General features: G+C 33.7%; 1 protein-coding gene across 5 annotated transcripts in view; it reads left to right on the top strand.

Annotated features, from left to right (window-relative positions):
* The window catches only part of LOC140054046 (uncharacterized), a 50828-nt gene that overhangs the window by 25880 nt on the left and 8795 nt on the right, over window positions 1-16153 (top strand). For 3 of the 5 annotated variants that reach the window (XM_072098869.1, XM_072098903.1, XM_072098895.1), the window contains exons 8-16: window positions 2224-2311; window positions 2747-2905; window positions 3090-3259; window positions 3403-3515; window positions 3948-4077; window positions 4225-4595; window positions 8959-9250; window positions 15420-15497; window positions 15672-15855. In XM_072098869.1, the coding sequence (XP_071954970.1) occupies window positions 2224-2311; window positions 2747-2905; window positions 3090-3259; window positions 3403-3515; window positions 3948-4077; window positions 4225-4595; window positions 8959-9250; window positions 15420-15497; window positions 15672-15855 (1585 nt within the window). The remainder of the gene's footprint in view (window positions 1-2223; window positions 2312-2746; window positions 2906-3089; window positions 3260-3402; window positions 3516-3947; window positions 4078-4224; window positions 4596-8958; window positions 9251-15419; window positions 15498-15671; window positions 15856-16153) is intronic. The other 2 variants (XM_072098886.1, XM_072098877.1) reach the window with 2 other exon arrangements.

Raw genomic sequence — 16153 nt, 5'->3', positions numbered from 1 at the left:
TGAAGGGTTTTGTTTGTTTCTCACAGTTAATTTTGATTGGTTGATGATGATGCTGTTAATAATATTCATAAATTAGTTTAGTGAAGGAGGATGAACTTCTGGATACCCATAGTAGAGTACCTGACAACATATTATTTTTCTATAGCCTTATGTGAGTGGGCTTGTTTTTCTCTTTGGATTTCAAGTATTTAAAACATTTAACCATTAGTTCATGCTAGCATTACATCTTTGCTGACATCTTTTTATCCAACCAGAAATTCAAGGCTAACATAGATGGATAAGATTTCAACATCTTCCAAGAAATGATATTACATTTGAGGTGGTCCCTAAATGACATTGACTTTTCTGGAGCCATGTAGAGCCCATCATATTGTGCCTAATGACATCATGTGACAGTAGAACATAAATGGACATATAATGTGTCTTTAGAAATGTGATAATCCCTGCCATGTTGGGATAATGACAATAAGATGACATACCGTGACAAAATGATGTTACTGTAAGCAGTGTATTGGCCCAGTATACAACATCTAGTAAAAGTATTGCTGGCCTATCACTCTTCAGTGCTCAGTGAGCTAGTGAACAATAACATCACTTCCCACCACCATACCCATTTAACAACAGATGTGTCAAACAATATTACAGTACTTAATAGCTTCCCATGTTTTAAGTGTACAGTTGAATGTTTACCGACATCAAACAAAACACATTAAATTTCACTTTTAATGGTTTTACCATCAGTGATACTGTACATTTGTCTCACTACTGTATTTATTAATTAACAGTTTGAATAGCAACATGAAAATAGTATTTAGAGTATGCCCTTGCATACAAAAACTACATGCCTTTATGGTAGTTGGTGCGGTTGATGTTGATTTTAACTTTATGCAATTTTGATCATGGTGTTCAATTTTAAATCCTGTAAAAAGGTTGTTTACTGTAATACTAGTATCAAGTATTTTGGTTTTTTAATGTTTAATTTTTTTTTTTAATTTATAATACTGTATACTATATTATGATCAAATAATTGAAAGATGTCCTTTGCAATCTTATGTATTAATTTTATTAAAAGTATAGCATATTGTAAATAAGGACAATTTAAATTCAAGTCAAAAGATCTTGCCTATAGAGCACACAGAGATAAGTAGTATTAACTATAGATCTATCAACATGTTTTCCTTTGAAATCAATTTGTCTGCACAATTAACTTAATCACTGACCTATATATTTAAATTAATTTGCTCTGTTAATTTAAATATCATCATCGAATAAATCTGCCCTCTTGCTAATCCATCATCATTCACATTCACAGTAAACAACAATAGTTTGATATGATTCATTTTAACTAAATATCAAGATTTTGTATTAATAACAATCTAGATTATGAATTGGGTTTAATTCCTTCGGGTCTGTTTTATTTAGGACCTTGACCATTACAGTTTTGAAGAATAAACTCGATAGTTTTTAAAGATGTAAATTGAACTGGATTTTAAAAGATAGATTGCTGATGTTAACTTCATGATAACTAGATCAATCCACAATTTCGACAGAAGTTCAGTCTGGTAATACATTTACAGAAATGGGGATAAATACTATATTAAAACAGAAATACAAAATAAATAAAATTATGATTTGGCCTTTCATTATGGGAAACCTAAAGTAATGACCATCCCAACATGAAAAGCAACCTTCCATGTTCCATGTTTTCTGCCAACGTACGAGCATTAAAACACACACCATGCAAAGTCCACCTTCCATGTTCCATGTTTTCTGCCAACGTACGAGCATTAAAACACACACCATGCAAAGTCCACCTTCCATGTTCCATGTTTTCTGCCAACGTACGAGCATTAAAACACACACCAAGAAAAGTCCACATTCCGTGTTTTCCGCAACACTGTGTCATTATACATGTTTGTATTCTGTATGGGGCATTATCTTTGACGAATGTAAACATACCATAGATTGATATTAGTTGTATTGTCTATGTTAGCAGATGTGCTGTGTATTATGTAGATATGCAAATATCACTGCAGTGATGATGAATGTTGTTTGTTCTGTCACGTTTTCAATTAAATCACTGAATTTTGTGCTTTAATTAATATGTGATCATTGTTTATTTAATTATTTGTCGATTCCGATATTCTTTTTGATTATTTGCTCACTCATGCCGCCATTCTGTCATTATTTTGCTGATGGACTTGTTTTCTTTTTATCTTTCAGTGGTCAGACACCAGCTGATGCAGAGCGTAATTACTTAAACAAAGCCAAGTGGTTGGAGATGTATGGTGTTGATATGCATAATGTTATGGTAAGTTAATTGCCGTCTACGTAACTGCTGGGTCTCAAGTCTAAGTTTTGATTTAAAATAGTCGATTTTTTCAACACCAGATAACCATCCCAAAATATCCAGAAAATATGGTTTTCATAATGTATTTAAATTTTTTGAGTTTGTGCTTTTTGTGAATCTACAGTACTTAAAAATTGATTTTTAAAAATAGAAGAAGTTTTCTATTATGTAATAGGTGATGTTACTGTAAGCATTAGTTTAATAAACCACATAAATTCCAATTTGCAATTACAACAGATTTGCTTTTTTTTAAACTACAGTAAGCCTAATAAAAACAAAATGAAATTGAACTTACCATATTGGATCAGAGCAACAATATAGACAGTTGCATAAACTGTTTATATCCGGTATCCAATTGCAACCCAATTTATGTTTTGTTTTTGTTATTACACAAAGGGTAAAGACAGCAATGAATATGGTCTTGGACTCACTCCAACTGGTATTCTAGTGTTTGAAGGCAAGAACAAGATTGGTTTATTTTTCTGGCCCCGGGTGGAGCGGCTAGATTTCAAAGGAAAGAAACTCTACCTGGTTGTGATGGAAGATGATGAAAAGGTACTTTTTTGTTTATACCTAGTTTAATGTAAAAAAATTGAATGAAATGTTGTCGCAGCAAACGTATTTGAAATACAGCTATAAATACAAAGAGACTTCAAGGCTGGTAAAAGTGTTTAAGAATGAAAGGCTTGTGTGAAGTTGTTTCAAAATTGCAGAATAAAATGTAATTTTCTTTCTTCAGGGAAATGAGCAATCACACACGTTTGTGTTCAAGCTACAGAGTGCCAAGTCGTGCAAGCATTTATGGAAGTGCGCCGTATCGCACCATTCTTTCTTCCGGTTGAAAGGAGTCGCTAGACACAGAACAGAAAAGTCAGGCTTTATTAGGATGGGATCAAGATTTAACTACAGGTAAAAATAGTTTGCATAGCATTACCAAGCAGTTCCTTACTCAGTGCTGTAGCCACAAGTGGTGAGGTGGTTACAAAGCAGATTTCCTAAATGTACTGATATTCTGTTCATCGATTTGTAATACATTTTGTTTTTCTCTTCAGTGGTAGGACAGAATTCCAGTCAGCTAAAGCTAACAAGCTAAGACGTTCATCCACATTTGAACGAAGACCTAGCCAGAGGTTTTCAAGGCGACCATCTTACGCTCAGAAACGAGGTTTGTTTTATGTTGCTTTATAAACCTCTTTGATTCATTAACTGTATCAGGTTGTGGAAAACAGTGGATTTTCTTTCCTTTGCATATTTTGTTTTAGTGGCCAGTATCCAGTGTTTTCAGTGACCAATAGCCAGTGTTTTCAGTGACCAATAGCCAGTGTTTTCAATGACCATTAGACAGTGTTTTCAGTGGCCAGAAGCCAGTGTTTTCAGTGACCAATAGCCAGTGTTTTCAGTGACCAATAGCCAGTGTTTTCAGTGGCCAGTATCCAGTGTTTTCAGTGGCCAGTATCCAGTGTTTTCAGTGGCCAGTATTCAGTGTTTTCAGTGGCCAGTATCCAGTGTTTTCAGTGGCCAGTATTCAGTGTTTTCAGTGGCCAGTACTGTATCTCCTGCTTTTCTTTTGGTTATTCTATTTTTGTTATATTTACAGCTGCAGCTGCATCCAGTGTAGCTGCTAATGCCATAGCTATCGCCCAGAAACGTCACAAAGATCGAGCTGCGGGTGTTGCTGCTTCAACCTCTCCTACTTCAGCCACTGTAGTAACAAAAAGTAGTACATTGTAAGTTTACACACATTATTAATTCACCCTTTAAATTGCAGGGTTGGGGTGGGGGGTAAAATACTAAATTTACTAAAAAGCCCTTTTCACATGGAGGTTTATGTAAGTGACGTAAGAATTAAACAAATGTCTGTTTTTTTTTTTCAGGCCTCGGGCTGCAGGTGGGATTGCAGTAAGCACGGGCATGACGACAACGTTCATGACACCAGCGAAGAAATCTCCTACTGTGTCTGTCAGTGTACCAGCCAGAAGTGGGTCACCCTCGGTATCGCCAATCTCAACATCACCTCATGTTGTAGACGGTACGCCACCACCGCCTCCCGACTCATCTTCCAACAGCCCACGCCTCTTTGAAATTGACGTGGATACGGGTACCAAAACCCCCATCGCCCCAGAATCTATAATAATACGTACTTCGAAACCGATAGTAGTAGGGGATTCCGTCAAGGTGGAAAGTAAAAAAGTGGATAGCAACATTATGAATGGACAAAGAACACCTGAGGGTGTTGGCCTCTTAAGTACGTTGGGCCATGCTTGCACCTATTCTCTCATTCTCACTGTCGCTCTGTCTGTCGCTACACTCAAACCTGTTCTGCTTTACGATTCTTGTGGTCGTTTCATTGAAGTTCACTAACAGTATATCTTAAATCAAATATCAATTCGCCTCTGCATTTTTAAAATTGGTATTAAATATTTTAAATTATCAATAATGGATTAATTAAATTATTTAAAAATTTCATTCACAACCAAAACAATAGATACAATTAAAACAATTGGATAGAAATGCTGCTGACTTTCTTCCCAGGCTCCATTGAAAGTAATTTAAAGGTATTATTAAGATGTATACATAAAACAAAAAGTATGGCCGCAAAATTATACAGAGAATTGAAATTCACACATTTATAATAGCATAAATATTTTAACCTTGTCATCTAGAATCATGTGGCCATATTTCATTCATAATTATGACATTAATCTTTTTATGTACATAATTTTACATATTTCAGTTTTATAATACAAATTATTTTTGGATATCTTTATTTTATCTAAAAAAAAATTAAATGGGGCCTACACTAATGTAATAATCTTTTTATTATGCAAAAAATACACTTAGACGCAATGCAAGAACGTAAGCGTTCCTCCAACAATTTCACCATTCACAATGTGATGGATCATCCGAATCGTGATTGGTCAATTCAATGTCATTATGACTATATTATCGTGTTGTGTTATGATGAGAACCATTAGCATTAAATAAAACAATATAACTAAGTCCTCAGACTTACCTTAATGATTTATACATTATTCATTCTTATGTCCAGATTAAATTTTTCTGATTTGCATATTAAAATTTATTTCCTAAAATGGCATAAAATCATGTCATAGAAGTAATGTTTTACACTATTGTTTACAATGAAATGACCACAAATAGCAAATGATTCTGAGTGTATTTTATTCTATTTTACTATTATCTTTCCATCTTGAATATGAGCTATGCAGAAACTTGGAATGTGGATTATTTCTAATCAGTGCTTTTAATTCATTTTAACCAGCATATTATATAATACTTTGCATGCTATTCAACCAGTTACTACTTCCTATCATTAGTAACATCAACAATGCAAATATTTTATTATAATAAACAGGCATAATATATAATATTAATCTTTCAATATTATACATATATTATATTAATAATACTATAATGAAGTAGACAAATTTAATTTCTTTTTCCACTGAATATTAATAATAATTTTTCCTTGAAAAGGTTTGAAAAATGATTGTGTTTATATATAAAGAGGTAAACTACCAATAACAGTGCTGAAACAAGCAATGTGAATCAAGAATATTGTTCTTTATATATCAATGTTCAACTATGAGATTTAGCTATGCTAATAGTATAATTGCAATTGATTTGAATTATATTTTTAACTATAAAGTTAAAAATAACCTAATATTTAACCTATAAATTTTACCAAAAATGTTAAAACAATTCTAAATTATTATTAACCAAAATTTAATATTACAATTTCTTTTATTCAGAGTTATTTAAATACAATATTTTTCTATGCATTTTAATGTAAGTTATGTCAATATGCCGGTATCGATTTAAACAAATTAAATTTGACTAATTTTACTAGCAATATATATAATAATGCAAACAAAATAACATTGCAGTGACACTAACATCATATTTCATGCAGTGCAATTTAAATATCTTATTAACAGATGATACGCTGTCTATAATATATTGGATTTCTGTTTCCTATTCTGGTTGATTATTAACTCTTGTCTTCCATAATATTATTTCCAGTGGCTGTTATGCAAACAATTCACAAACCCAAGATTCTGCATAGTTAAAATACTATGTTTTTGAACTTTGAACCCTCATTTGCATGTTTACATTTAATATTTGTTGCCATAGAAATGATTTGTGTTTTATACTCTTTATGCCAGGCATGCATGATATTCTTATTTTGTATTGTATTATAGCGATAGTGATTATTATCCCATAGTTGCATTCAAGGGTACCAGAGGTTTTTAGTCTTTTTTTTTAGTATGGGTTTGGAAATAAGCTTCATTGGTGATGGTTGGTTGGCCCTACCTACCTACTGTACCTACTTATGCCTAGCACACATTTGACCTTTCACTGTGGACATATAATTATGAACATTTTTATTTAAACATATAGTTATTATACATTTAATATATAAAAATTCAAATAAATGATTACTCATAACATGTTGCAGGCATAACACTCTTAAATGCTTAATTTGTACATACATTTACAGATTGTAGGTCACATATTCCGCCTAAACATATCAAGCATATTAACAAATACCCAAACACATGACACAATTATTCGCAACCATTTCAGAGACATTAATACAATTACTACTAAACATATCATTTGCATATCACTGTTGACCTTAAAGATGTCACAGACATAAGACAATTACTCCTTAACATGTCATTAGACATGTCAGAATTACTCCTAAACATGTCATTATGCATAACATAAATATCCCTAAACATGTCATTTGCTTGTGACTGTTGATCTTAAATATGTCACAGGCATAAGACAATTACTCCTTAACATGTCATTACACATGTCAGAATTACTTCTAAACATGTCATTATGCATAACATAAATATCCCTAAACATGTCAACAGCATAACCTAATTTCAAAAACATGTCACAGGCATGTGTTATGTTACAACTGTAGATCAATTCTATTCAATTACACAAATGAATCAATCCCACCTGGTATTCTTAACTCAGTCCCACACAGATTATTTTTACTCTTTTTCCTCTTACAAGGTGTTTACAAAACTACAGGTGCATTCATGAAAAGCCTAACATACAAAGATTTGCAAAAAATGCGTGATTAATAATGAAATTGTAAACATATGTAGCAAAAAATAATTATAGCTTCATTAAATGCTATATTAGCTTGCAAAATAGTAAAAAATGCATTTTAAAAATTAGGTAATTAGTCTTCTCAAAGTTTGACAGTCGATTACTTAAGAGACGAACTCATTTTAAAGGTCAAAGCATATATATTGTACACAAACAAATTTGAAAATTGTTATTTAACTGATTTAGTGGATCTTGAGATTATATAGTGCAGTAAAGGGTAAAGCTTGCTAGCCTCTAAGATGCAATTTAAGGACGTAAGCACAACGCAAGAAATTTGACCAATCACAAACCATTGATTATCTAAACTGTCACTGGTCATTGGTCAATTTGCTTGCCTTGTGTTACCTCCTTGCATTGTGTTCTATTGAGGATCAAGCTTTAAATCATGTTTGTTTCAATTGTTAAGACATGTTCAATTCCAACAGAGGATATTTTTAAATGAATACTTATGATCTAACTAGATCATTATTCCAATTTGTACACCGATTTCTTTAAAGAGTTTATATTCAATTTTACTACTTATTTGATCACACTGTCTGTGTATGTGTTTTGACCTTTGACCGCAGTAGAGTAGGAGAGCCTATCATGTGTTTTGTCCATTCAGTAATCATTCCTTTTGCTGTGAACTTTCACTCATTTCCAAAACATACAATGTTCAGAATTTTAAACAAAGTCAGTCTGTACAGTAGTACTGTATGTTTTGGAGTTAGATTACATTCATATGTACATACATCATGAAGCATAGGCCAAATGTACTGAAAGGGGTTAATTCAATTAAATAATTGAGTGAATGTGTGGATAACTTGAAATGATAATGATGATTATTATAATAACTGGTACTACAACTTAGTTTTCATCGGGGAGTTTGGTATTTGTTTTTACCAACCCTCGCACTTGCGAGTACTGTGTATCATAATAATCACTTCAGAATTGCACAAAATATCTGACCAATGGAAAAGTGATTATCATGTACTTAATGCTTCGTTCCCACTAGGACGCAGCGCAAGTAATTTGACCAATCATAAGCGATGGATTATTCACGTCGCTTATCATTGGTTAACTCACTTGTGTTGTGCTGCATCCTAGTGTGAACCAGGCGTAGGAGTGGAATGTAATACTTTAAGGAGGTATTATAGTATTAACTTCCAAGCGGATTGTTGTAAAAGTTGCTGGATTTGGAAATCTAAATTTTAAAATATAAATGTGTTGCTTGCCTATGTGTCTATATTTCTTTAAAATAAGCAAAAATGTGCAAAATCTATGTCTGTGCATTGACTGAAATGAAATTTAGTGTTGAGATTTGAAAGTGATTTTCTTATTTCTTTGCTCAATTTCCTTTTTTGTTCAGTGATTATTTAACTAATTGTAAAACTTCTTTATTTAAATGGTAATATACCAGTAGTGTATCCTTTAAAATAATGTAATTTTTAAATTTTATCTTGAATTGACTGTTCTTATAGGTATAGAAGAATTAAACGCTGCCCGTTTGAAAGGCCTAGAAGATGCGCCATGTATGATTCGACCGAAAGCGAACGTAGTTCCAAACAACAACAGGCAAACAAAGCCGTACCCAAATGCAAACCTCACAGCTGTTCAAATTACAAACAATTTACAAAAAGAGTCTTACATGGACTCTCAAAGGAATACAATGCCTATGAAGGATAATGATAAACTACAACAAGGGCAGTTTCAGCTTTTGAGTAACCCTAGCTCACCCTCGACAGACGTACAGGAGGAAGGGGTTAATTTCAGGTACGTTGTATTAGGGCAATTTGTAGTTTGGTTCATGACTTGGCATGTTTAACGTTTTTGGTAACATTTTTACATTATAGATTTATAGCTTTGAAAATATATTGTTTTCTAAAAAGAAATATTTAAATTACTATTATGAGAAAAGTATACATAATAAATAAAATAGTCTTGGTTTGGGCCAGCTTTTTGTCATTCTCCTGATTTCCTCAGCATTTAGAAATGAATTTCCATTTATCTCTTGACAGGTTTGAGCTTCTTTCTGTTAAGATTTCATATTCACAAGGTTTACAAATAAGCATGTTTATACAGTATAGTTACTAATATCTATGTTATAGTAATTATAAATTAAATTTTTTATTTCATTGCAATATTCCAAATTATTAGAAAACAATACATCTTTAAAGTACTGTATATTCTTACATGTGTTAATTGTAAATAATAATTGTACAAACTGTGATGTTATTTATATTTTATTGTATTTTTCTATTAATATTTATATTAATTGGTAACCTATTTGATAAATGTAGTGTCAACGGTTTGATACTGTATTGTTAACTGTTTGATACTGTTGTGTCAACTGTTTGATACTGTTGTGTCAACTGTTTAATACTGTAGTGTCAACTGTTTGATACTGTAGTGTCAACTGTTTAATACTGTAGTGTCAACGGTTTGATATTGTAGTGTCGACTGTTTGATACTGTTGTGTCAACTGTTTGATCCTGTAGTGTCGACTGTTTGATACTGTAGTGTTGACGGTTTGATACTGTAGTGTCAACGGTTTGATACTGTAGTGTCGACTGTTTGATACTGTAGTGTCGACTGTTTAATACTGTAGTGTCAACAGTTTGATATTGTAGTGTCGACTGTTTGATACTGTAGTTTCAACTGTTTGATATTGTAGTGTCAACTGTTTAATACTGTAGTGTCAACAGTTTGATACTGTTGTGTCAACTGTTTGATCCTGTAGTGTCGACTGTTTGATCCTGTAGTGTCGACTGTTTGATACTGTAGGGTTGACTGTTTGATACTGTAGTGTCAACGGTTTGATACTGTAGTGTCGACTGTTTGATACTGTAGTGTCAACTGTTTGATACTGTAGTGTCGACTGTTTGATACTGTAGTGTCGACTGTTTGTTACTGTAGTGTCGACTGTTTGATACTGTAGTGTCGACTGTTTGATACTGTAGTGTCGACTGTTTGATACGGTAGTGTCAACTGTTTGATACCGTAGTGTCAACGGTTTAATACCGTCGTGTCAACGGTTTAATACTGTTGTGTCAACGGTTTGATACTGTTGTGTCAACTGTTTGATCCTGTAGTGTCGACTGTTTGATACTGTAGTGTCGACTGTTTGATACTGTAGTGTCGACTGTTTGATACCGTAGTGTCGACTGTTTGATACCGTAGTGTCAACTATTTGATACCGTAGTGTCAACTGTTTGATCCTGTAGTGTCAACGGTTTAATACCGTAGTGTCAACTGTTTGATACTGTAGTGTCAACGGTTTGATACTGTTGTGTCAACTGTTTTATACTGTAGTGTCAACTGTTTAATACTGTAGTGTCAACTGTTTGATCCTGTAGTGTCGACTGTTTGATCCTGTAGTGTCGACTGTTTGATACTGTAGTGTCGACTGTTTGATACTGTAGTGTCAACGGTTTGATACTGTAGTGTCGACTGTTTGATACTGTAGTGTCAACTGTTTGATACTGTAGTGTCGACTGTTTGATAATGTAGTGTCAACTGTTTGATACTGTAGTGTCGACTGTTTGATACTGTAGTGTCAACTGTTTAATACCGTAGTGTCAACAGTTTAATACTGTAGTGTCGACGGTTTGATACTGTTGTGTCGACTGTTTGATACTGTAGTGTCGACTGTTTGATACTTTAGTGTCGACTGTTTGATACTGTAGTGTCGACTGTTTGATACTGTAGTGTCAACGGTTTGATACTGTAGTGTCGACTGTTTGATACTGTAGTGTCGACTGTTTGATACTGTAGTGTCGACTGTTTGATACTGTTGTGTCAACTGTCTGATACTGTAGTGTCAACTGTTTGATACTAGTGTCAACGGTTTAATACTGTAGTGTCAACGGTTTGATACTGTTGTGTCGACTGTTTGATACTGTAGTGTCAACTGCTTTATACCGTAGTGTCAACGGTTTGATACCGTAGTGTCAACTGTTTGATACCGTAGTGTCAACGGTTTAATACCGTAGTGTCAACGGTTTAATACCGTAGTGTCGACTGTTTGATCCTGTAGTGTCGACTGTTTAATACCGTAGTGTCAACGGTTTGATACCGTAGTGTCAACTGTTTGATACCGTAGTGTCAACGGTTTAATACCGTAGTGTCAACGGTTTGATCCTGTAGTGTCGACTGTTTGATCCTGTAGTGTCGACTGTTTGATACTGTAGGGTTGACTGTTTGATACTGTAGTGTCAACGGTTTGATACTGTAGTGTCGACTGTTTGATACTGTAGTGTCAACTGTTTGATACTGTAGTGTCGACTGTTTGATACTGTAGTGTCGACTGTTTGTTACTGTAGTGTCGACTGTTTGATACTGTAGTGTCGACTGTTTGATACTGTAGTGTCGACTGTTTGATACGGTAGTGTCAACTGTTTGATACCGTAGTGTCAACGGTTTAATACCGTCGTGTCAACGGTTTAATACTGTTGTGTCAACGGTTTGATACTGTTGTGTCAACTGTTTGATACTGTAGTGTCGACTGTTTGATACTGTAGTGTCGACTGTTTGATACCGTAGTGTCGACTGTTTGATACCGTAGTGTCAACTATTTGATACCGTAGTGTCAACTGTTTGATCCTGTAGTGTCAACGGTTTAATACCGTAGTGTCAACTGTTTGATACTGTAGTGTCAACGGTTTGATACTGTTGTGTCAACTGTTTTATACTGTAGTGTCAACTGTTTAATACTGTAGTGTCAACTGTTTGATCCTGTAGTGTCGACTGTTTGATCCTGTAGTGTCGACTGTTTGATACTGTAGTGTCGACTGTTTGATACTGTAGTGTCAACGGTTTGATACTGTAGTGTCGACTGTTTGATACTGTAGTGTCAACTGTTTGATACTGTAGTGTCGACTGTTTGATAATGTAGTGTCAACTGTTTGATACTGTAGTGTCGACTGTTTGATACTGTAGTGTCAACTGTTTAATACCGTAGTGTCAACAGTTTAATACTGTAGTGTCGACGGTTTGATACTGTTGTGTCGACTGTTTGATACTGTAGTGTCGACTGTTTGATACTTTAGTGTCGACTGTTTGATACTGTAGTGTCGACTGTTTGATACTGTAGTGTCAACGGTTTGATACTGTAGTGTCGACTGTTTGATACTGTAGTGTCGACTGTTTGATACTGTAGTGTCGACTGTTTGATACTGTTGTGTCAACTGTCTGATACTGTAGTGTCAACTGTTTGATACTAGTGTCAACGGTTTAATACTGTAGTGTCAACGGTTTGATACTGTTGTGTCGACTGTTTGATACTGTAGTGTCAACTGCTTTATACCGTAGTGTCAACGGTTTGATACCGTAGTGTCAACTGTTTGATACCGTAGTGTCAACGGTTTAATACCGTAGTGTCAACGGTTTAATACCGTAGTGTCGACTGTTTGATCCTGTAGTGTCGACTGTTTAATACTGTAGTGTCAACGGTTTAATACCGTAGTGTCAACTGTTTGATACTGTAGTGTCAACGGTTTGATACTGTAGTGTCAACTGTTTGATACTGTAGTGTCAACTGTTTGATACTGTAGTGTCAACTGTTTGATACTGTAGTGTCAAGTAGTGTCAAGGGTTTGATACTGTAGTGTCAAGTAGTGTTGACTGTTTGATACTGTAGTGTCAAGTAGTGTTGACGGTTTGATACTGTAGTGTCAACAGTTTGATACTGTAGTGTCAAGTAATCTTGACGGTTTGATACTGTAGTGTCAACTGTATGTTAAACAGTATTCAAGCCCAAGATTTTCAGATTATTGTTATACAGTGTTAACCATAAAGACATGCTGTGGATGAAGATAACTTTGATCTCTTTTTAACTTGTTTCCTATTTTTTCCCCTTTTATTTTCACATCTGATTCGTCTTTCGATTTTCCTTTATGGTACGTAAACAAAAATATACTAAATTATTTGTTAGCTTTCCATACTTCATAGAATCCTTTTAGTATTTTTATTTTCTATAAGCTGTAGAGTTTGCAGTGTTTCATGTTTTCCTTTGGGACACTTACATCATCTGCTTTTAAAATTGTTCCTTTTTATCCCAATATTTACAAATGGTATTCCTTGATGCAATAATTATAACAAGTTAACAATATTACAAGTAATTAAAAAACGTTAACATTGTATTGGCCATTGATGGGGCACTGTGTATTGATATGCTTGCTTTCCCTACACTATGTTCAAATTATGTCCTGCCTCGCCAGGATTTTCCTAAAAACAGTGCTACTATTTAGGCCCTAAAATTATAATTGGTTTTTGGTTTAGTTCTCAAACTTTAATTAACAATTTAACCCAAAAATGAATGAACAACAGTCTCTACTCATTTGATATGTAAATGAAGCCTAATATATTATAGATAATACTAATTATTATAATTATGGTAACATCCATTAGATTTCTTAATTGGTTAAAAATAAATGTGTATGTGACTGGTATTTAACAAGGTGAAACCATTATTACCGACTAAAACACTATTTTTCCTAACAAACACTGCAATTGTTTAATATAATTATATTAACATAGTGCATTACAATAGTTCTTTCTTTATAAACATGCATTTATATTTATTTAAATACAGTTTTTGGCATAATTAAGAATTTACAATAGAAAACCACAATGGCATGAATGCTTTTGATATTTTAAAGTAACGATTGACAAATATTTAAATTAATTATTAATAAAATATTATTCAAAAGTTTTAAAATAGATTATCATTTTTCATCTTTATGATATTTCATTGTCATTTATTATTATTTTTATCTTTTTTTCTTTTGCTTTTCATCTTTTGAGTCTCCAATTTTTTGTTTCTTACTTTTGTTTCTTTTTTTGATTCAACCATTTGTTTTTATCTGGTCAAATTTGCATCCTCTGGGAAATATTTGTTTTTTTATACTCTTATTCATTCTTTTGGTTCAATTCTTATTTTTACAGTATCTATATACTGTATCCCTAACATCAACTAATGGTCCATTAATTTACCAAACATTTTGATTAATAATTGGCAACCTCATTGAAATTTGCTAACTAGTGATAACTTTTCCATCTAATGGTTTACTCTTAGAACTAATTTTAAACTCCTGATCAATATTACCTTTCCTACCCATTGTTAAATCTCCTGCCAAGTGATACCTGTCCTGTTTTAACTCTTGCCCAATGTTAAGTTTCCTGACCGGTGTTTAAATCTTGTCCAGTGTTAACTTTCCTGACCAGTATTAATCTTCCTGCCCAGCGTTAACTTTCCTAACCACAGTGTTTAACTCTTGCCCAGTGTTAACTTTCCTGACCGGTGTTTAACTCTTGCCCAATGTTTACTTGGCTGACCGGTGTTATTCTCCTGCCCAGTGTTAACTTTCCTGACCGGTGTGTATTCTCTTGCCCAGTGTTAACTTTCCTGACCAGTGTTTAACTCTGGTATTTATTCTCCTGTCCAGTGTTAACTTTCTTTTCATCTTTCTTCAAAGCTTTTTATTTGGTGCTTGGTTTATTTTTATTTTGCAATATTTTAAAATTCAATTGTTGTTGCATCCTATTTCTTGTAGCTTTCATGTACTTTAGGTTTGTTTTGTGATATATTAGTCTATTTTGTGTACTACTGTCATTTTTATGCTCATTGCAATTCTGCTGGGTTACAATACTACATTTTACCATGCTATCTCCCACCTTTTTTCCAAATTTCTCTCAATAATTTGGTTATTGATTATTAAAAAACATCCCTATCATCTTTATTTGCCAAAGCAATCAAATTCTTAACCTGTTTTTTGATATGCTCTTATTCCTTTCAATATAATGGGCTTTTTTAAAAGACAATATTCCTATTTTGTTGTTGTTTATATAATTCCCAGCAATAAGGTAATAAATAGATCTTTCATCCTACTACACAATTATTACAAAAGACTGAATTGTAAATTTATATTTTTATTGCTTACAGACGTACCGCTTCTCTTCCGCCACAATCCAGTGACAAATCTTTGAAGGTTATGAAAAATGCAACAAGCTGGCAGAATGTGTGAGTATTCCCTGCAACCTACATGTGCCCATATATGGACATGATGATGTCATATCACTACCATATTTGGGTACATCACACTTTTTTTGTCTAGACAGAGCTTAAGATAAAACATTCAATGTTAAAGAATTAGGAGATTTTATTTTTAAACATGAATTTTATTTTGTTTCCCAGTCAATCCCAACCAACACCAATTGAGGTAAACGGTACAGGCAATGTAGTGGTGAATGGCGATGGGGCTACCAATATCCGTGCAAGGCGTACAGGCAGTGCTGAATTGTTAACTGTTAATGTGAGTCGGACACAGGCTCCCCGCACCAATGGAATGAACCCTGTTGTGCCACCAAAACCAGCATATGTAAGTAAAAGGAAATACGCTTAATTAACGATGCGCAGTTGTCAAAGTCTCTTTAATTAGGTGTCCCTTTAATACCTTTTTATGAAAATGTTAAATACCACGTTTTTCATAACTAAATAATATTTGCTTTCGAATCCGATTTTTTACGATGAACCACCCTGAAGGTCTCATTCTTATGCACCATTGAACTGACTCTATGATATGCGTGTACTTTTAAAAAAGTGCGACAGAGACTGGTTATGACGTATCACACAGCCGGCTAGTCCCATACCAAAAACATGGTTTGAGTTTGATTAGA

Source organism: Antedon mediterranea, chromosome 1 (genome assembly GCF_964355755.1).
Source record: "Antedon mediterranea chromosome 1, ecAntMedi1.1, whole genome shotgun sequence".
Taxonomy (NCBI): Eukaryota; Metazoa; Echinodermata; class Crinoidea; order Comatulida; family Antedonidae; genus Antedon; species Antedon mediterranea.
Note: the sequence above shows the minus strand (reverse complement) of the source record. Positions and strands in the feature narration are given on the sequence as shown.